The 21,667-nt window shown below is 41.0% G+C and overlaps 1 protein-coding gene, 1 long non-coding RNA gene and 1 pseudogene across 2 annotated transcripts; 1 reads left to right on the top strand and 2 right to left on the bottom strand.

Annotated features, from left to right (window-relative positions):
• Positions 1–212: 212 nt before the first annotated feature.
• On the bottom strand, positions 213–3,348 carry LOC146713072 (uncharacterized). Its single transcript, XR_014919139.1, has 3 exons — positions 3,288–3,348; positions 1,883–1,972; positions 213–294 (listed from the first exon to the last, which is right to left on the bottom strand). It is a non-coding gene; the product is annotated as an uncharacterized LOC146713072 (long non-coding RNA).
• Positions 3,349–10,012: 6,664 nt separating this feature from the next.
• LOC146713073 (uncharacterized) lies at positions 10,013–10,915 on the top strand (annotated as a pseudogene).
• Positions 10,916–12,732: 1,817 nt separating this feature from the next.
• LOC146713074 (low affinity immunoglobulin gamma Fc region receptor II-like) lies at positions 12,733–19,311 on the bottom strand. The gene is made up of 8 exons (XM_085437439.1): positions 19,307–19,311; positions 19,078–19,232; positions 17,586–17,849; positions 17,261–17,506; positions 17,058–17,174; positions 16,753–16,845; positions 14,719–14,778; positions 12,733–14,598 (listed from the first exon to the last, which is right to left on the bottom strand). The coding sequence occupies exons 1-8, from the start codon at positions 19,309–19,311 to the stop codon at positions 14,555–14,557; spliced, it is 984 nt and encodes a 327-aa protein (XP_085293565.1). The 3' UTR covers positions 12,733–14,554.
• Between the last annotated feature and the right edge of the window lie 2,356 nt (positions 19,312–21,667).

Here is a 21,667-nt window from a genome sequence, read left to right on the forward strand (position 1 = left end):
CTGAACACAAACACACACAGTTCAAACAACAGGAAACATGATTACAAGCTTTGAAGTTTAATCAAGACCTCCACCTCTCTGCATCACGCTGGGCTGAGTTCTGAGCTTGAGTGAGGATGTGGTTTGATCAGCTTAGCTTAGCATGATGGATGAAAAAAGAATGAGCAGCTAGTTTGTCTCTGTGCAAAGATAAAGAGCAGCTGTACCTTTTCTGTCATCTTGTTGTAATGGTTGTTTATCCATAACTGATGTCTTCAGTTCTCACTGCTAAGTAGACCACAGCCGAATAAATGTCTAAAAAAAAAAAAAAAACTTCAACAAACTACAACTACACCCGTGCAGGTAAACATGGCAAAACATTTTTACTGTTTCTAATGTTCCATCATGAAACTACATGATTGTGCCAGCCATTGCAAAGGTCAGGTTTTAGTGAAACTAGATTAATTTGAATCTATTCGACTGTTTTTGTGACTTCTCAGTGGAGTTTTTAGATTTTGTCTGTGCTGGACAGAGTACATCTTTCTTTCTGTACATCACATGTTACAGTAACCTGAGAACTGTGATGGATCATGAACAGGAGAAGCTACATGCCACTGATGTTCTGCTTTAAAAACCACAGCATCTTTGTACAGTTTTTTTTTCTCGTCTTAACACCTTTGCTGTGAAACACTGAGTGACCACAAAGAACTGCGTTTCTGAGAAAGATGCAGGTGGACGACCACAAAGCTGCCATCTTTTTCCACTGCAGACTGACACTCTTCACCACAGAGCACAAAGCAAAGATGTTCTCACAGCATGAACACTATGATTAGACAAACCAGTAAAACTGTGGTGAAAACGTTCATGTGTGATGGATGAACTGTAATCAACCACAGGAAGTTGCTGCTGATGGTTTTACATGAAAAAAATTCAAAATAATAAACGATTGTGAACTTTTTAAAAAGACATCTTGTCCATTCATGCCTCTTTTATTATTATTATCTTTTATTTCTTATAGTGAAAATAAATTCATGATCACCAAACACCAGACAGCAGATACATATCAGACTAATCAGAGCTTCTCTAAGCTCCTACTGCTCAATTACAACACTGATAATGTTCTGAGTGTCACAACACACCTGACATCTGGACCTGAGACTGAGTCATTAGTTAAAATAAAAACAAACAGTCCCTAAAGAAAAATGCTGATCTGTCACATTTGAACCAAATTTCTATTTAATTTTTGACACAATTAAATAAATATTTGTTTCAGCTGTTGACTGACTCTTTTTGGGGAATCATAATGTTTTTTATTACAAATTTCAATTCAAGATTCAATTCTCCTTGAGATGTCTTTATTGCTTTACAAGTTTTTTAAATCTCACTTTTTTTAAAGTATTGCTGTTGAAAACGTGCTTTACAAAAGGAGGCCATTTACGTGAAAAGGGAAAGACCATCTCTGAATGGAGGAGGGGGCCTAAGGGTACATCTTTCACCATCTTACAATGCTGTGATGGCAGCCATTCCCCAACTCTCTGTGAATGGTGATAATGGCCATTAATCAATTATTATTGATCAGTGGCTGTGACAATTTGCATATTAATGATCAAGGAACTGACCCCCCAGCCCATTGTTCCTTCGGTGGGCTGGTTTCAGTCATTATGCAAATGTACTGTGTATAAGATTGAAACCTGCAGTCAGCTGAGACTGAAGAAGTCACCTGGATGAGTGACGAAACGTTTCTCCCACTGAAAACATGTTGTCCAGATGAACAGAATCAACTTTTGGGGATTGCTTGTCAAAATTCTTTCCATAAATATATTTACTAAGAATATTTAAAGAATATTAAAGAACTCTCATGCGATGGTGATGAACTTCATAAAGAACAAAATAATAACACTACCTCGTCTTTCTTTGACAGATTGTTGTTGATAAACTGATATCTTGATGATGAGATGAGTGATGAGGTCATCTTCTCCACTTTCTCCTCGATCTGCTGAAACAATGAAAAACAATTCAGTAATATAATTTAAATCTTTAAACAGGGTTTTGACCCCCAAAAATCTCATAATTGTGCTATCTAACCAGATACTTACTCTCGTTTTTGTTACTGTGAGATTATTTTATTATCTTGTGCCATGTTATACCCCTAATTAAAGATTGTGAAATTATTATGTAGTTTTAGTTTGCATTATTCTCCTGACTTAGAAAAAGGTGATAACTATTACATTTATTAAACTGATTTGTATTATTATTGTATTGATTTGTATTACATTAGACTGCTGATTTATTGTAAATGGATGATATTGTTTAATGATGCATTATACTGATGAGGTATAAGAAATATTGTTTTCAGAGAATCATGGCCTTTTTTGACTGATTAGAAAAGAACAGAAAGCCAACAGGAAGCCAAGGTCATAACTTAGGCTCACTGAGAGAGAGAAAGAATGTGGATGCTTAGGTATTATGACTTTGGAGGGGGGCTGAAGCTATAAGAATGTGAGAAACGCTCAGACACTTTGAGAGCAGGCGGACACCCTCCCGTGCTCTCCCCTCCGGATGGTTTATGCTCAAAAGTGTTGTATGGAATAATAAGAATTGTATGGAATAAAGAGATTGTTGATTGAGCATTTATACACCGAGTGTTGTCCTTCCTTCAGCCCAAAGATCAAAAGAACTGAGAATTTAACATTACCTTGGCCTCCAGTGACACTGTGAGAAATCGTATAGTCATTTTTAACCAGGTTATGTCCATCAATATTAATTTAAATTTCTTCCATTTCCATTTCCTCTCACAGTGATGGTGACATGCACTGAGTGTTTCCTTCTCCTTCACCTTTTTTTTTCCCACTCGCTAAGTGTTTATATATTTCTCTACATTTAATTATTAGCCATTATTAGATTATTATTTGTCCTGTCTTCCTCCCCTCAAACCCTCACATGAGTCTCCCTGAGCCTTGTTTTGCTGCTTTTTGACTGTCACTAAAGCTCTGGTTCATGGGGGGGGGGGGGTTATATGATTTTTTGTCTTTATTCCTTTTTTTTTTTTAACTATACAGCTTTTACCAAACATTAGAAAACACCTTGAGGCAACTGGTTTTGCAATTGAACTCAAATGAATTGAATAAATTTAAGAAACTAGTCAGTGTAAACATAATGCCTGTGGACTTCTGCTGAAATTTAAAAAATGAACAATAATAAAAATTAAATATGTAAACAAATTTGTTACTGTGATCGTAATAAACGTTAATAAACTTTATTCTACTAAATAAACTCATACATGAAATATCAGGAAGTCTGAGTCTCACCTTCAGGTCTTGTGTGAACACATCGTCTCACCAGCAGAACCAGTAACACCAGTAGAACCAAAATACAGATTGATCCAACACATGACAACACAGAGAGAACAGCAGGAGGTGTGGATGTAGGTGGAGGTGTGGATGTAGGTGGAGGTGTGGTGGTGTTTCTCTCTAAAATAAAGCAAACACAGTCATTAAGTTGTCGTCACATTGTGAATGTTGAAAGCTGCAGAAACACAGACAGGTGAGTGTGTCACCTGTGACAGTGATCCAGCTGGATGGAGACTCTCCATGACCGCTGATGTCACACTTGTAGAGGCCTTCATCAGACCTGGAAACATGCTGGATGGTCATGTGACCTGTAGGCTGCTTCCTGATGAGGGAGCCATCTTTATAGAAAGCAGCTGGGAGGTTGGAGGGAGGGGTCTTTGTTTTACAGAGCAGAGTGACGTCATCTCCCTCCATCACAGGGAGGACAGGACTCTGCAGGATCACTGATCCACCTCAACACAGAGACAAACTACTGCATTTCATCCATTTACACACAGCTTCATCAACACTAACTCCACACACTCAGCTTACCAGCGACTGTTAGGTTAACCATGTTACTGATGGGACCCTCTCTGGACTCACACCAGTAAACTCCACTGTCATGAAGCATCATAGTGATGTTACAGGAAGAACCAGCTGGTTTTCCCCATGTGCTTCCACACTGAGTCCTCTGTTGTTTGCTTGTGTTTCTCCTCAGAGTCCATCCAGCAGAGCTGTCGTCCTCCTCACAGCTCAGAGACACAAAGTCACCTTTAAATAATTGAGAGCTGCTGGGACTCACAGTTAGACGAGCTGTGAGGGTCAAAATGAAAAATTGATCATTTCTTGTGTAGACTTTCACCTGCCATTTGAGAGTATCCATATTCAAGTTGGATTAAGGGTTTACGAGTTTCAGCTACCTAACGTCTGCCACCGTCTTTATTGAGTGACCAAAAAATTAACTAGACAATGATTTATTTATTCATTTCATGGGTAGGTATTGCAATTCCATTATGTCATTATCAGTTAAGTTATTATCAGTTAAAATATGAGGCCTTGAGTTGATTTGAGTTGTTGTGCTTGCATTTAGAAGATTTTGCTGTGGGCCAACAACATGCAGTTAAAGCGGCTCTCAATGCAGGTGAATCAAGACACCCTTAAGCTGCAGAAGGAAAAAACATAAAAACATCTGAGAAATTGCCTTCGTGAACTAGGCAATGCGAAAAGACCTGGATATCCATGGAAGACAACAGTGGTGAAGGGCCGCATAATTTCAGTACTGATGAGAAACAATCCTTAGTAGCCAACTGAGGGAACAATGCATTTTCTACCATTCTCTTTATGTCTACCATTACAACTAAACTGCATGAAAGTAAATCCACAGGGTTCACTGAAAGGTGCAAGCCACTCATGAGCCTCAAGTATAGGAAGACTAGATTCAACTTTAGTAAATTAAAAAAAAATCATCTAAAAAAAGTTGTAAAAACGTACTTTAGACTGATGAAACCAAGATCAACCTCTACCATAATGATCCAAAGCGTAGTGTGATGGCTTGGGAGTGCATGGGTGACAGTGGCACTGGGAAACTAGTGTTTATTGATGATGTGACACAGGATTAACATTTATGGACCTCCTCATCCTTTATTTCATCAGTTTTATATGTGAGATCCATTGTGAAGCATGAACCCAATCAGGTCATATCAGTGAGCATTTGTCAGGTTTAAACTGTGACAGAAGAAGGTTACTGACCTTGGTTTGTTGTGCAGCTCAGCAGTGAGATCAGAACTAAAGAGAAATGACACTCAGGTTGATTTGAGGTGAATATAAACAACTCCACACAAACAGCTGACAAACAAAGAAATGACATTGACACAGTGTTTTGAATTTTATTTTTGGATTTATGAGGTAGCTCACATTCTAGTGTTTTATTATTTAGTCATGAGTTTGAGTGCTTCTGGGTTTTGTGTCTATGTTTGCAGATCTTAGTTCCTTGTTTGCTGATGTTAATCTGAGTCTGGTCTCTGTGCATCTCCTGTGTTAAGTCAGTCTCGTCTCTTGTGTTAGTGTTTATTTCTTTATGCTTGTGTCTTATTGTGTTCAGTTTTTTCTTCCTCTTGTCTAGTAACTTAGCTTCGGTTCACCTGTGCCTCATTTTCACCAGCTGTGGCCTTTCTCTCTAATTGCCTCATGTTTTTATTTAAGCCCTCAGTTTTCTTCAGTTCCTGACCACCTGCAATCTGTGTGCTCTCCTGCTTGTCTGTTAGGCAGTTCAAGCACTCTTAATTCTTATTCTCATGTATATATCTCATGTATATCTCATGCACATATCTTTCTACGTAGCACTTTTAATTCTTATTCCTACTTTTATTTTTTCATGTCTATTTAAGTGCTATTTATGACACTATGTTTGCACTGAAGCACCGCAGCAATTTCCTAATGTTGTAAACCTGCTCAACATTTGGCAATAAACCCCTTTCTGATTCTGATTCTGATGTTAGTTTTTTCTCTCCCAAGTCAGCCAAAATTCCAATGATTATGTTTTGTTTAAAGAAATCACATTTTCACATTTTCACATGAGTCTTTCTGCCCACTTCTGGATTTGGCTCATTTGGCTCACACTTTGCCTGTATCACAAACACACTAACCACTGCACCTCTCCGCTACCTGTGCTGTTAAAACTAATTTAAATAACATTTTTATAGTGTTTTAATCAACATTTCTGGAGGAACTTACTGACATAAGTATTTACAGAGAGTGGACTCAGCTTTTACTGTGATCATTATGTACATGCTGAGTATATACTTTACAAATTATCTACTACTTAAACGTATTCAAACAGTTTGGCATCTCCATCTGCTATCCCAATTTTTATCTAAAAAGCAGCTCTTACTGTGGTCACTCATGTACACTGACTACTCCGAGTATATACAAATGTTCACTATAATAACCCAGTGAAGTCATGTGTCCACTGTGCAGCTGTGTTGATATAATGAGTGAATGATTTGATCTTTTCACTGCCTGCTGCGTTTCCTCGACTCCTGAGCAAAGATAAAGAGTCAGTTCAGACCTGCAGTTGGTCCTCGTGGTGTTTGAACTTGAATTCAGCCTGATTTGTTTTTCATGTCTTCTCCTCCATCATCAGTTATCAGGAGAGCAGACAGTCAAAGTACAAGAATTCAAACAAACACAGAGATTCTACTTACAGAGCAGACACAGCACAGATGTTTCCTTCATCGTCCTTCTCACTCATTTGAGCTTTTTTTCATTTCTGTCACTGACACCAAGTAAAGCCCGCCCTCTTCCTCTGAGCACCAGCTTTCTATTGGTTCAAAGAAAGTCGTGAGGGGCTCACTTTTTTCTTTGTGATATGATGTTGCTTGAAAAAGTTATTTTGAAATCTAACTACAATCACACTATAATCCCTTTAAAAAAATTAACTATTGTTTTAATATGATCCAGTATTTTCTATAAACATCTTTATATAAAAATCTGAGGAATAAGATGTCCTCTGTTCTCAGTGATCTGTAGATTGGTTGATAATCAGCTCCATTTCCATGTAGTGGACGTCCCCCTCAGTGAGAGAGGCTGAAACACAGGAATCCAACCAGGGTCGCTGCTGTTATGGAGCTGAACTGGAGCCATTCAGACACCGAGGCCCTCTGAAAATATTTTAATTACAGGTGTCCAAAGACACACTGGTTTACTTTTTTACAGACATATGTCTTCCCGCAACTGTTAGCAGCACTTCAAATGAGCCATAATGCGCAAAGGGGCACAATTTGTCATGGCTATATCGAGACTCTTTCTCCACTCCATTATATATTCCATATGTATAGGGGTAACTCTGTAAGACACCCCGTGAGGAAACAGTGCAACCGAACCCAGAGTCAATGTATCAACGAACTATTTACAAATGTACGTATATCCACGCCACCCCGGCCAGGGCCTTGCCAGACGCAAGGCCGAGTCGGAGGCATCAGTCCGCAAGACTGGCCTGAACCGGCCCTGCAAGACGCAAATACTGCAACCGATCGGATGCTTTCGGTCAGCCTGCAATACGCCAGGCAGACCAGGGAACGACAGTTACCACCGATGGGCACCCAGCACCCGCTTCCCAAAGAGGGGCTGGCTGCCACGTTCAAGTGGTAAAACCACGTAAAAGTGGTGGCTGAGGACCACATGGCGACCACACAAAATGAGGAGAGGGAGGCATCTGTCCACAAGGCCCAAAAAGTGGCCACCCCACGTGTTGAGTGTGCTCACACACCCGAGGGGAGAGGGATTGCTGCCAAGGAGTAAGCCTGGCGGATGGCCTCTACAGCCCAACGGGACAACTAGGACTTGGACAGGGGCCTGCCCAGGATCCTGGGATGGAACGAGACAAACAGTTGGTCCGTGGTCCGAATTGGCTGAGTACGTGCACTGAGCACCAGTGCTTGTAGAGGGCACAGGGCCCAGAGACGCTGCGCCTCCTCCCAGTCCAAACCTTCTGTGGGAGCTGACCGCAGCTCAACTGACTGGGGAAGGTGGAAATCCGAGAGGACTTACGGCAAGAAGGTAGGGTTTGGCCAGAGGACCACCCTCTGGCAGCCACCTGCAGCATTCACCATGGACCGACAGCGGAGCTCACTAATTTTTCTGGCGATGAAGAAAGGCGGTCTTGAGCAGCAGCCACTTCAACTCTGCTTTTTCCAGAGGCTCGAAGGGAGGGCGCTGGAGGGCATGAAGGACCAGGTCCAGATCCCGGGGGGAATGGGGACCCTGGCATACGATCTGGGCACCCCTCAAGAACCACGAAATCAAAGCAGTGTCGGTGTCGCTGAGTGCTGAGCGACCAAGACAAATAGCCTTAATCGCAGCCACCAGCCCACGCAGGGTAACAGCGACTCTGCCTGCCTCTAGCTGGGACTCCAACTGCAGCATTCAGGCCCATGAGGCGGAGACACAGGCCCCAGTTCACCCAAGAGTGGAGGCTGAAGTGGTCCAGGCACACCCTGAAGACCCGCTACCGTTCTGCTGTGAGGGACACTAAGCCCCTGACGGAGTCCAGGTACATGCCTAGAAAGGTGGTACTCTGAGGTGGTTCTAAGATCCTGAGGCCCCGCAGCCTCATAGGAGCGAGGGCGGTGTGCACACACCTGGTGAAGGTTCGGAGTGCCAGGGAGATGCCAAAGAGGCGGGCGCGGAACTCGAAGATCTGCTCTCGAACCCGAATCTGAGGACCATCAACATCTTGCACTTCAGGGGCCAGAGATAACAATTGAGGCCCCTGTTGTCCAGAATGGGACAAAGACCCCCGTCCTGCTTGCCGACCAGTAAGTAGTGGGAGAAAACCCCCACTTTGCGGTCCCCAACGTCCACCTCCTGTATGGCCCCCTTTGCCAGAAGCATCACCAGTTCCTCCCGCAGCACCAGGGCCTGCTTCGGGTTGCTCACAGCGTTAAAGGTCGGGACATTATGTTACTGTTAACTGCAGGCGATAACCCTGGGTCATAGTGGAAACCACCCAAGGGTCCGCCCCCAGGGCTGACCAGGCCACCCTGCACTGCTCTGTGGATAGGGCTGGGTGGCCTGGCACCAAGAAATGTCAGGAGGGAGGGGTGGCTGGAGGACTGAGAGACTCCACATCCTCCCTGCCTGCCCTGGGCGTGACTGCCGCGTCTATGAAAGGCCTCCAGCTAGGGCGGAAGAGCTCCAGGGCCCCTGGCTGGGGCAGGTTGAGGCACAGAAGCCCTGGGCCTCCCCACCCTGTCCAAACTCTTGCGCAGGCCTCGTGAAACCTACTAAGGAGTGCCGTGAGTCTCTGTAGCCTGCTGCAGGAGCCAGGCCGCACCTTGGTCGAACATGGCTGAAGGGTCAACCAACAGTCTCATAAGGCAGTCCCAGTCGTCCGACATGGAGCCAGGACTGAGACAGCCACAGGTGGCGGCGTACTACCCAGAATCAGCCTAAAGTGCAGCCCATAGCAGTGGCCTGCTCTTTCATAAGCGAGGCTAGTTGAGAGGAGGCAGACAGAAGCTCCCCTACGCCGTCTAGGTCCCCCAAACTAGCCTGCAACTGGCGGGCCAAGTGTCGTACACGAAGCAAAAAAAATGGCTGTCAAATTGGAGAGGCAGGCCTGCGTTACCATTGCCCTGTGCAACTTAGTCAACAGGACATCCCTCATTGTTAGGGCATGCAGGCCGCCCCAGGAGGGAGCCCGAAATGGCAACCAGAGGGTTCAGGGGCAGATCCACCAGGGAAAAGTGCCACAGTCAATCTGCTCTTGGCCATGCAGAGCAGCAAACCACTTACAGACAGGGGACCAGTGATGCAGGGCTGTAGGGGATCAAACTGCCTGCATACCAGGTCCTGAAAATCAGGAAGCAGTGGCACCTGCAAGAGGTGGCGCTGAGGCTGTGTGGCATCATCAAACATAGAGGGTACTTAGACGGGTTATCCTTAAATCTAATGGGATGTTGAGAGTGCCCATTGTACATGCATGGGGGGTGTGGCAGAGAAGTGTGTACATGTGGCAGCTCTCCTGTACAAAATTTACACTGCAGTGCGTCTACGAGGGAACATCACACATACAGATGTCCAGGCTTACTGGATAATGCCCTCAAATATGAAGAAAGTGCAAGGAGTCCCAGGCCATGCAATCAACTACACCACCAGTACAGCAAGGAAAAGGGCACACGACTAGTCCATTAGTGAAGGACAAAGTGAGTGTTCTGTACCCAGAATCTGGACGCATACTGGTTGCAGTTTGCTAAAACAAAGAACACTGACTGAGTTAAAACCTCCCACTGATCTTATGCATGCACAATGGTCGGGGCTCTGTTCTGTTATTAAGGAATTCCGCCACTTATATGCAGACCTTGTCCAGCCTTGTGTCCTCCCCAAAACACTTACATGTCTCCATGAAAACAAGGGGACGCAACAAATATGACTTTTGGCACACAGCACAGGCAGGAAGAATCACTGTGCCAAACATACATGCAGTTATGTTTGCCTCCAATGCCACTCCTGCGTTATCAACTGTGAAGAAAGTGTGCTACCCACAAAAACTGTCACATCAGCTCTCAGACACTGAACCACAACAAATCAAATGGGGAAAAGAAAATGAAGACAGAGCTACAGAATGGTATACCTCACAGAGTAAGCTGCAGCACAGAGAGCTTAAAGCGGAGAAGTGTGGTTTCATCATCGACCACTGATGCTCTCGTTAACTGTGAATGTTGTGGAAAAGGCAACAATCCCCTGCAGGCCTGTGAAGATGACAAGTTCTGTCTGAGGCTAACTGATGGAACAGTGGATTTGAAACAGACACGCATCTACTACAAGCAGGTCCAAACCAGATTTTTGTTACAAAGTCACACTTTTGTGACTTAGTTGTGTGGACAACCAAAGCTTTTGTAATTACATGTGTGATGCCAGATGTAAACATGTGGGGTAAAGGTTTAGCAGTGGCTCAGAATTTCCGTGGATGTTGCAATGACAATCAAAAAGAGAGAGAGAAAAAAAGCTTGCTAAGAAAACTGAGGCAGTATTCCAGTTACACCCGTTTAGACAGAACTCTAATATTGCAGGTTTCTTTTAAGATTTTTGGTTCGGTGTCACATTAGGGTGGACCCATCTTCCTGTACTCTGCACTTCATGTTTTATTTTACCCGTTTTTCTATCACTCACTGTGAATTAGTAGATCATGTTTAAAATACTACCAATGTAATTCACAACATACATACTTTGGCGTATCTATTTTCTGATTTATTTCATTTTATAGCTGTCGTTAAAATGTTTTCTTTATCTCCTGTACAGGCCAACGCAATCTATTTGTCTTTTCAGGTTGTAGTATTACACAACATGTTCAGATCCAATAGAAATAAAATAAGTGTTTCATAATTTATTAAATTGTCTTTATTTATAACTGGCATTATTTTGTCATTTTATTATAGAAGCTTACAAGAAAGAGGCAAAATTGTATTCCGTTGTGCTTTATTAGCTGCTTCGGGGAAAAACAAAACAAACAAACAATGCAAAAAAACAAAAACATTTCAAAACAAACTGGAAAACAGTTCATCAATTGATATTTAATTGTGTGCCTACTTTTGTAAGTGGAATATGTCTCTGCCTTAGCGCGTAAATTTTGTGTTCTCTCTATAAAAACTTCAAAATAGTCAATAACTGTCACACGGTCACCAAACATCTCAACATACTGGTGTGGCACACTGGCCCGTATGCAATGTATTTTAGCCCAGTGCACCAATGGGCTGAGGTGAGCGTACAGTAAATTTACAGTAATGTTAAACACAGTGGTTTTAGTTTAAGCTAAAATCAAAGAGATGTGCAACATGTTCAAGTGGAAGGTTTAGTCTTAAACGCATCAAAGTCAACAAGAGCATCTGAAAATGAGATTTTTCTGTGAGTATCTGGTAAGATGGGGCTAATTTGTTATAGCACGCCCATTAGTAAAGCAAGAGATGGCAGCCCTGTGTTACTACCCGGCTCAAAAGCCGAAACATAAAAAAAGGAGATGAATACCAGAGTGTTAGTGAGAAGAGGTTTTATCTTAAAATGAAATACCAGGTTGGCTAAAATGACTGGTACCACCAAGGCAAAGACAAGTGAACTCCCAGGAAGCTTGCCTCAGGTAAGTTTTTATCCACACCTGACTAGGTGTGACCAATTAGCACCAGCTGAAAACATTGAGGAGATTAGGGGCTGCAGAGGGACGAAACTCCTGTGTAGGTCTTCACTTTAGAGTTGTCTTTCAGGAAGTCCTTGTCTAATTATTTTTTGGACAGTTCTTGTTTCAATTTTTGTTTTTCCTTTTGTTTTTCTCTGTGAATAAAACACAGAATTGTTAGCAAAGTAATATAATTTATTTTGTGTGTTGAAATCCAGTTTAAATTAATAAAATGTTTCCAAGATAAAACTTTCAAATGGATCAAATTTGACTGAAAAAAAAAAATACGAGTGTGATACTGAGAATAAACTAGAGATGGAACGATACCATTTTTTTATGACTATACCGATATCATAAATTTGGACATCTGCCTATATAGTGTATTTTAAAATTAATAAAACTGTTTTGTTTTTTTTTTTATATCTTGTTGCATTTTGTATTAGGTCATACTCAAATTTAAAAAGACCAAACACTTTAAAATGCAAAGAATACACAGCACCCAAAATATTGAACAGTTCAACAATGCTGATCTTTTTATTTAAACATTTAGCAGAACTTCAAATCTAAGTACTTAAACTAATATCCATCCATCTATTCGCTTCCGCTTATCCTTTTTCAGGGTCGCGGGGGGCGCTGGAGCCTATCCCAGCTGTCATAGGGCGAGAGGCGGGGTACACCCTGGACAGGTCGCCAGTCTGTCGCAGGGCTAACACACAGGGACAGACAACCATTCGCACTCACTTTCATTCGCATATTCACACCTAGTGACAATTTGGGTTATCCAATTAACCTATCCCCACTTAAACTAATATTCAAAAATAATTTAAAATGCAATTTTATGCAGATTTCAAAAGCTCTTTTGTTCTGAAAAAAGAAGTGCAATATCAGGACAAAATAATCTTTATATTCCACAACTTAAAATGGACCCTTTCATACTTAAAGCTACATGTAAAGAGACATCCAGAGTGGAAATAAGTGCAAATGAAAGCAAACATGGCTTCATGACACTCATCTGTTATCAAGATGAATGTCAGTAAGCTGTTTCTATCACATTTAACCTGATGCTGAATGTTATGTCATTTCCATACAAACCTTAACACAAGTATGAAAGTTTTGTTTGTTTTTTAAAGTAAAACTTGAGTCTATCTTTTGTATGGTCAGACTTAGCAGTGACAACGCACAGACGTCCGAGCTCCATATATCGGTTGTTAAGCTTAATGCAAGATCGCTTTGCAAACATTCAAAAATGATCTGACTCACTTGCTTTACTTCTCTGCGATAGCTCAGAGATGAAATGCCGGTTTGGCTCCAGATGCTTTCAGTGTGAAGCAACTCTACAATGTCGACAGGCCTCATACACAACAGCTACTCTACTGTGTGAAGCATACTGCTCCTTCATGCTAAGGTCACAACCTGGGTTACGCCATGTTGCAAGTTTTATGAGGTGCTTTTGTGACATTTAATGGATCGGGTTACATTTTTTATTTCTCCTCGATATCCAATAAAGTAATTTAGGTCAGGATCGATACCAATACTGTATCCGATCGGTCCATCCCTAGAACAAACAAGTCAAACCTGCTCAGTTCCTGTTTTATTTCTCTAAAGTGAAAGATGAAAACATTTTGTCTTTAAATTATATCTGTATAACTGTAATACTTGGACTTAACAGTAGATGGCTGCAGACTCTAAATGGATGTTTTGGCTATGTTAGGCTTCAGAGTAGTTTAGCCCAAGAGCTGGGACACATGAATCAGCCTGACTGATCATGCGTGTAAATTATCGGACACCAAACACTTTCAGCTCTTTGCTGAGGAGGTAAGAACATGAGATCTTCTTAATGTTTTTTTTTTTTCTTTTTTTTTTTAAAGTGACTTCATTGTGTTGTAGTTTACACCAGGGGTAGAAAACTCCAAAGCTTTGCCCTGGGTCAACACACCTGAATCAAATGATTAGTTCAGGCATCTGGAGAACTTCAAGACATGTTGAGGAGGTAATTTATCCATTTAAATCAGCTGTGTTGGATCAGGGACACATCTAAAACCTGCAGGACACCGGCCCTCGAGGCCTGGAGTTCCCCCACCCCTGGTTTACACCATTCTCTAACAAATACATCCCCAGTTCAGTCTCAGAAGGAGACACAAATCCCTTTGCTCTTTGGCTTTTGGGTGATATAAAAATGCCAGTCCTTTAGTCTCAAACATGCACATCCTGGAATGAAGCTGTTCTGTTTTCAGCCACTGAATGATTGAAAGAAGGACATATCAGTTAGCCACAAACAAATAAGTCAAATTTTCCATTTGATATCTTTTCCAAGCAAACATGAGAAAACACATGACAATATTACTGCTGAAGAGTAACTAAATGAGTGTGATAAGAATGAGAACAAACGCCATCAAACATGAATAAATTAAACATAAGAACAGTCAAGGACATGAAATATATTAGTAGAGGATAAAATTTGAAAACTCAAGTTAAAAATACATTGTGAGCATGCAGGTCTAATTCAGTGAGAACGACAGGAAGAGGGAACGGACCAGTTAGAGACCAGGAGCTGGACGTCAGTGGTTGGACTGGTGGACTACTTCACTGAAGAGTAGACGACGTCTGGCTCTGGTTTAAAGTCTGAACACAAACACAGTTCAAACAACATTACAGTTTTCTCTCTGACAGAAAGGAGATATTCTGTGCTTAAGTCATGATGTGGTTAGAATAACTCTGTACAAAGGTACAGAGCAGCTGTACCTTTTATTCTCTGCCCAGCAGTGACATCTTGTGTTGTATCGAGTGCAGCTGGATCATTCTCTGCACAATAAAACAAAGAAATGAATAAAGGGACAAAAACATAACATAACCATACTACTTTTGTTTATGTAGAGATTAATAAGGAATTTTTTATAAATAGCAACAACTTTTCAAGCTTTTTCCTTTTAAAAACAAAATAAAAAACATCCCCTCTGCTGTGAAACTGTGGTTACCACATGAAACTGGGGATGTTTGTGTGAAAAAAGAAAGAAAGCAGATGTCAATTTCTTTCAGTTCTAACCAAAATTTCTCCACAGGACACAAATGAAACCTGTTCTCAAATACAAAACAATTGTTACACAAACCAGACAAGACTGTGGTGAGAAATGTCACGACCTCAGAGAACAGTCATCTGGAATCAATAACAGGAAGTTGCTGCTGAGGGTTTTTTAGACAGAATTTTACAGAAGTGGGAAGTTGTTGGTCTTTTAGTCCTTTGTGTATTAGAGAAACAACTGTGTAGGTATATTGTGTGTACCAAACCCAGACACATCTGGGATTAATCTGAGCTGCTTCTAAATTTACTGCTTAGTTATGACAATGGCAGAATTCACAACACATCCGACATCTGGCCTATGTGAGGCAGACCTGTGACTGCTGCAACGTGGGAGATATTGATTGGTACAGCTGCTGCGTTAGCTTTGCTCCAACTCACTGACAGGAAAGACAGAGACGGGAAGTACTTCACATTTAAAGGGAAGGACCAAAGGGTGATAACTGTTTTGCAAAAAGGAAATGCAAACAGTGTTACTGTAAGAAAATACTTCCAGTTTAGTGAAGCACATAAAGGACTGGCATCCAAAAATAAGTTCAGTAAGTTTCAGTTCACAGTAAAATTATCCTTCTCACATTTTCCTGAAATCTCATTATTAGTTTGTTTGAGAGAACCAGAGCTTTGCGAAAGGGTAATTTCTTTTCAATGACTAAAAAAAAAATTCATATGGTATGGTAATGTAACTCTAACAATGTAACTGTAACATAAGTTGGCCACTCAGCAAACATCTTAACATTTCAGTTTTGTCCCGGAACAAAATATATTGTTAAAATTTTAAATAAATGAACAGCCACCTTGTTAGTGTTAAAACAGCTCTTTTTTTTTTTTTTTTTTTTAAAAGGAGTTTATGTTTAAATACGTTGGATGATCATTTTGTTTTTCTGTGTTGAGACTAAAGTAATTCCACTGGTATTAGTACCACCTACAAAATCTCTGGTATCAGGACTCCTTAAGTAGATTTAGAAAAAAAAAAAAACCTCACCTGTTTAAACTGTATTAAAACTTAAAGTTTGCATTCATAGGGGCGTGGCCTCTTTGACTTACAGGTGGATGGAGAAACTGTTATTAGCTGTATGCTAGGCTTCACCTCAGCTAATTGGAGTCCTTGAACTGGATCTCTACACAGTGTTTGTTCTGTTGGTGCCCTTGGGAGCATTTATAATGTCATTATATGACAAATAATACATCTGATGTGTGATAGGATGTGTGGTTTGGAGATGGGGGTACTAACAAAAAGACAGATGGCCAAGCTGGAGGTGTTAAAATTTTTGAGTTTTGTTGAGAGAACTAACGTTGAAGCTTCAAAATGTCAGGCCCAGAAACCTGCAGGTGATACCATAGTTAATCTGTCTATTGCATGTAGTCTATTAAATTAACATGAACGCATAATAATGGAAAATAAAACAAAAAAAAAACAAGTGACCCACATTAGCATGGTAAGGAGTAGCTGAAACTTTCCATTCCATGCAATAACGTGACTGGTCACTTATTTCCTGTTTAGGCTCTTTGGAAGAAAGCCCTCTGTGTTCACCTACATAGGTATTCACTTTCTGGCTGAACCTATAATTTATGTTTATTTATTTATTTTATTTTTATTTTTTGATTACGTAATTCTAAATGTCCACAATTGTATTAAGTGTTCTAATTTTATGAACCACAACCCAGCCCCCAACCACAAATCTTAATAAAAGAAAATTTACCTCTTTTTGATTTGACTGGTTTTTGCTGACGATTTGATAAAATGACCTCAGTGTATGTGACTTGGTTTTCTTGGACTTCTTCAGGATTTTCAGCTGAAAAAAAACAACATTTAACCCGAAATTAGTTAGGGGTAAATGAAGAGAATAAGAAATAGAAAAAAGAACATGTGTTTTCATTACTGTGTAACAGCTTGGAGTTACTTCCATTGGGAGTGAGAGTCAATATAAAAACATCTAATCACAATAGCTGTGTAGCTTATTCAGCAGAACTTTATTTATGTAAAATCCAGAACTCTAGGTCTCACCTTCAGGTTTCCTATGAGCACGCCATCTCAGCAGCAGAACCAGTAACACCAGTAGAACCACAACACAGACTGATCCAACAGACAACAGCACAGTGAGAACAGATGTGGTGTGTTTGTCTAAAATAAAGCAAACACAGTCATTAAGTTGTCGTCACATTGTGAATGTTGAAAGCTGCAGAAACACAGACAGGTGAGTGTGTCACCTGTGACAGTGATCCAGCTGGATGGAGACTCTCCATGACCGCTGATGTTACACTTGTAGAGGCCTTCATCAGACCTGGAAACATGCTGGATGGTCATGTGACCTGTTGACTCATTCCCAATGAAGATGCCATCTTTATAGAAAGCAGCTGGGAGGTTGGAGGGAGTGGTCTTTGTTTTACAGAGCAGAGTGACGTCATCTCCCTCCATCACAGGGAGGACAGGACTCTGCAGGATCACTGATCCACCTCAACACAGAGACAAACTACAGCATTTCATCCATTTACACACAGCTTCATCAACACTAACTCCACACACTCAGCTTACCAGTGACTGTCAGGTTAACCATGTTACTGATGGGACCCTCTCTGGACTCACACCAGTAAACTCCACTGTCTGATGGGAAAAGTGTGATTTCACAGGAGCGACCAGCTAGTTGCCCAAATCCATCTCTTCCACACTGAGTCCTCTGTCGTGCGCTTGTGTTTCTCCTCAGAGTCCATCCAGCAGAGCTGTCGTCCTCTTCACAGCTCAGAGACACAAAGTCTCTTATAAAGAACTGAGAGCTGCTGGAACTCACCGTCAGACGAGCTGTGAGGGTTAAAATGAAAAACTGATGATCTGTTGGACATTTGTCAAAAAGCATCCACAAACATGAACCCAATCAGGTCATATCAGTGAGCTTTTATCAGGTTTAAACTGTGACAGAAGAAGGTTACTGACCTTGGTTTGTTGTGCAGCTCAGCAGTGAGATCAGAACTAAAGAGAAATGACACTCAGGTTGATTTGAGGTGAACATAAAGAACAACTCCACACAAACACACAAACTCATCTCTCTCTGATATATATGCTCATTTTCTGTTCGATATCAGGAATAGGTTAAAATAAAGTTCAGACTGACAATAGAGCTACATTGTATCCCAGCTGCCACTGTGGGAGAGTAAATGTGGACTGGTCAGCAGTTTCACATCCTGCCTGTATCGAATCACCATTTAACCTCAAACATTTTCTGCCACATTTTCTGAAGGAACTTCTTTAAGGTTATTACTGAAATAAAATTAAACAAAAGAAGTTTTCATCTAAAAAGCAGCTCTTACAGTGATCATATTTTTATGTACACTGTGTAAACTCAGAGTGTAAATAACCCAGTAAAGTCATGTGTCCACTGAGCAGCTGTGTTAATATAATGAGTGAATGATTTGATCTTTTCACTGCCTGCTGTGTTTCCTCGACTCCTGAGCAAAGATAAAGAGTCAGTTCAGACCTGCAGTTGGTCCTCGTGGTGTTTTGAACTTGAATTCAGCCTGATTTGTTTTTCATGTCTTCTCCTCCATCATCAGTTATCAGGAGAGCAGACAGTCAAAGTACAAGAATTCAAACAAACACAGAGATTCTACTTACAGAGCAGACACAGCACAGATGTTTCCTTCATCGTCCTTCTCACTCATTTGAGCTTTTTTCATTTCTGTCACTGACACCAAGTAAAGCCCGCCCTCTTCCTCTGAGCACCAGCTTTCTATTGGTTCACAGTGGTGGGGACCTGAAGTTTTACTTAGTATAAAAAAAAAATACTCTGCAGTATCTTGTTTTTCATTCGTCATGTCTTAAGACTGGAACACTATGATTCACATTTTACATTAACACCATCCTCACACATGTTTATATACGGACACTAAATGTGGCTGCCGTCAGCAGCAGTTATGCAATTTAAGACAATTTTATGGTTCAAGTTACAATGAATAAGTGAAATACTTTATTGTTAATATATGTGTGTGATGTAATGTATGTTGTTGGTGTAAATACATTTACAAGGGTTTACAGAATGTTTCCGGGGTGGAACCAATGTTTAGTCTGTTGTTTGAGGTCGACGGCATATTCTGGTACACGCTACACTCGGTAGAGCGCAGCATGCTTTCGTCTCTCTCTGGTGGTGGTAGAGACGAGACATGTAGACGCATGCAACGGAGTGTCCGACTGTGGGAAAGAGTGACACTACAAGAAGCGTTTTCATTAACCCCTGCAAGTTAATGCGGCCAATGAGTTCTCACGGCATCGTTACGGCATCTCTGGTGGCATCGTTGGTGGCGCCCGTGTGCAATAAATGCCAGTAAATCAAGAACGCCTTGTGTTCGTTTTTCAACTTGGAGGGAGTTACACTAAAGCAATGTTCCCTCTAAGCTGCGCACGGTCTCTGCGCACAGAAAATCTGCGTTGCGCACAAAAAAAATCTAACCTGAATTGAATTTAAAATTAAAACTTTAACAATTCTGTTTTGCAGTGTTAGTCAGTGAGTGACTGGCTGCTCCAGTATGAGATTAGAACGATGCCACCTTATCCCATAGTCCAGCCAATAATGCGATTCACATTCGTATATACGCAGCTAATCGACGCCGTTGACAGGCTATGACAGCGTCGTTATGTGCCGACACCAGTGTTTTAGCTAGCAAAGCGACGTGGCTGATGTGGAGCGAAGCCAACGTTTACAACCATTGGAGATGTGAGCAGGACAGACGGAACAATTGACGGAAAAAGTGTGGACTTTATACCAGTTTTTAAATTGTGTTGATAGGCCACGTAAAACCAGAGTTATGATAGAAATATCTGTGATGTTTGGTTTTCTTCCTGAATACTGTCGTTGTTTATATTTACTGCGGGAAGAAACGTTCTATAAGAAAAAAGTCTCGAAAGCGCTCTCTGCCTGTGAGCAAAAACAAAACCAAAAACACCCCCACCCTTTCCTATTGGTCGAAAAAAGTACCATGTCGACCAATCAAAAAAGGATATGGCAAGTTGTAAAGAAACGGGGGGAAGTTTTAGGAGTGACGGCAGTGTTTTGAGATGTGAGAAATTTTCGACGTGTAGTGTAGTCAATAGTTTTGTTGTGTGTATCAGAACAACGAGGCGACTGCTGAATGTTACAGGTGTTACAGCAGTGATACATCTCCTGTTGTCAGGCCTGCAGGTATCAGGCTGTTGTTCTCCTTTATCTCATAGTGGACAGAAATAATATTTTGGAGTGGCACAAATAATTTGTGTGGCATCAGATTTGATGCAGAACAGCTGATTGTTCTGTAAATAGTTTGAAATGTTTATTTAAAAACACCTTGGCTGCATTTAAAAAAAATAGCTGCAAAAAACTTTGTTGTTTGCCAAACTCAGTTACTTTTTTGAAGAAGTAACTATATAATTAATTGCCCAACATTGGTCATTATATACTGTATTTTGCAGACACAGTTACAGGACTCTCTCCCAGACCACAGAATCGTAATACAAGTCAGAGCTTTATAAAAAAAAAGTTGTTTTCAAAATTGGAGTCAAGTTATTTTTACTTCCAATAGTGTTAACATACTACACAGGTCATTCAAGATCACCCAGTTTTACTCCTGTAAATACGGATATGTTCACTGTGATGGGTCCATCACCAGGAAAGGATAATGTTTCTTTTTCTTTCACCTTTCTGATTTCACTGAATCTTTTCCCAAGTGCAGTTTACATTACTATGATTGCATATTGCAAATGCTCACATTTTATGTGATTGCTTGCTCTGAGCTCTCTCGGGAAGGGGAAAAGAGAGAAGGTATCTTTCTGTAGTCTCAAAAGTGATTTTGCGCTTGAACACCAAAACATCCTGAGAACCATTTTTCCTTTTGTTCATTCTGCTTGTTATGGTGACATCTTATATCTACCACGATGTTACAGGAAAAATGATTCTATGTTTCTTTACCTTCTTTTAAATGTACAAAGATGCCTTTTGTCTGCCCTTTGCCTATGGTTAGATTAGTTTAGAATTATCCTTTTAGACTTTCTCAGCAAAGACATACTGTTTTGGGACATATTGTTTTAGATTGTTTTATCTTTCTCCCAGCTCTCTGCTGACGAGACTAGCACCACATATGGAGTTGTTTATTTTATCTGTTTATTATTTTCTTATCCTGTTCTCACTGTTTTTCCTATAAAGAGTGCAAAGCCTCTGTTCACGGTGTGAGTTGTTCTGGACAGCTTACCCGTGCGCACGTTAAAGCATAAAAAGTAATCTTGTCTCATTGTGTCTTTATTTCTCCTGGGTCTTTTGCAGTTTTCCCCCAACACACGAAGTGCAACTTTTCAAGCCAATCTGCGGTTTCCAGTTCGGTAGGTGAAGCGCAAGTTTTCACATGTTTCACGCTCGCAGCAAATTGTTTTAGCCCCTCTCCCTTTGACAGCCACCAGACTTTGTCTTGCAGCAAGATATTTGATGTGAGAGTAGGTGCACTGATAATTTTATGAATTGTTTATGTTTTTATGTATTCTCCATCGGTGAATGGATGTTGTGTCTTACTATCTCATGGGCTACCAGAAAACTAGCAGCAATAATTGCATTTCTATTGAACAAGGTCTAAAAAAAGCATTTGGTCTGCTTAGCAGTTCCA

The sequence above is a fragment of the Copadichromis virginalis genome, linkage group LG3 (assembly GCF_057382275.1).
Source record: "Copadichromis virginalis isolate Kocher_CV1m ecotype Utaka linkage group LG3, C_Virginalis_male_GT1.1, whole genome shotgun sequence".
In the NCBI taxonomy this organism is placed as follows: domain Eukaryota; kingdom Metazoa; phylum Chordata; class Actinopteri; order Cichliformes; family Cichlidae; genus Copadichromis; species Copadichromis virginalis.

Bases quoted from the DNA above. Each gene is read 5' to 3' on its own strand.
- LOC146713074 (XM_085437439.1), bottom strand. The intron at 17,850-19,077 runs GTAAACCCTTGT...TAACCCTCACAG, and splicing joins TTCCACCCCGGAAACATTCT to CTCGTCTGACGGTGAGTTCC. The intron at 14,779-16,752 runs GTAAATTTTCTT...TTTATTGTGCAG, and splicing joins ACCAGTCAAATCAAAAAGAG to AGAATGATCCAGCTGCACTC.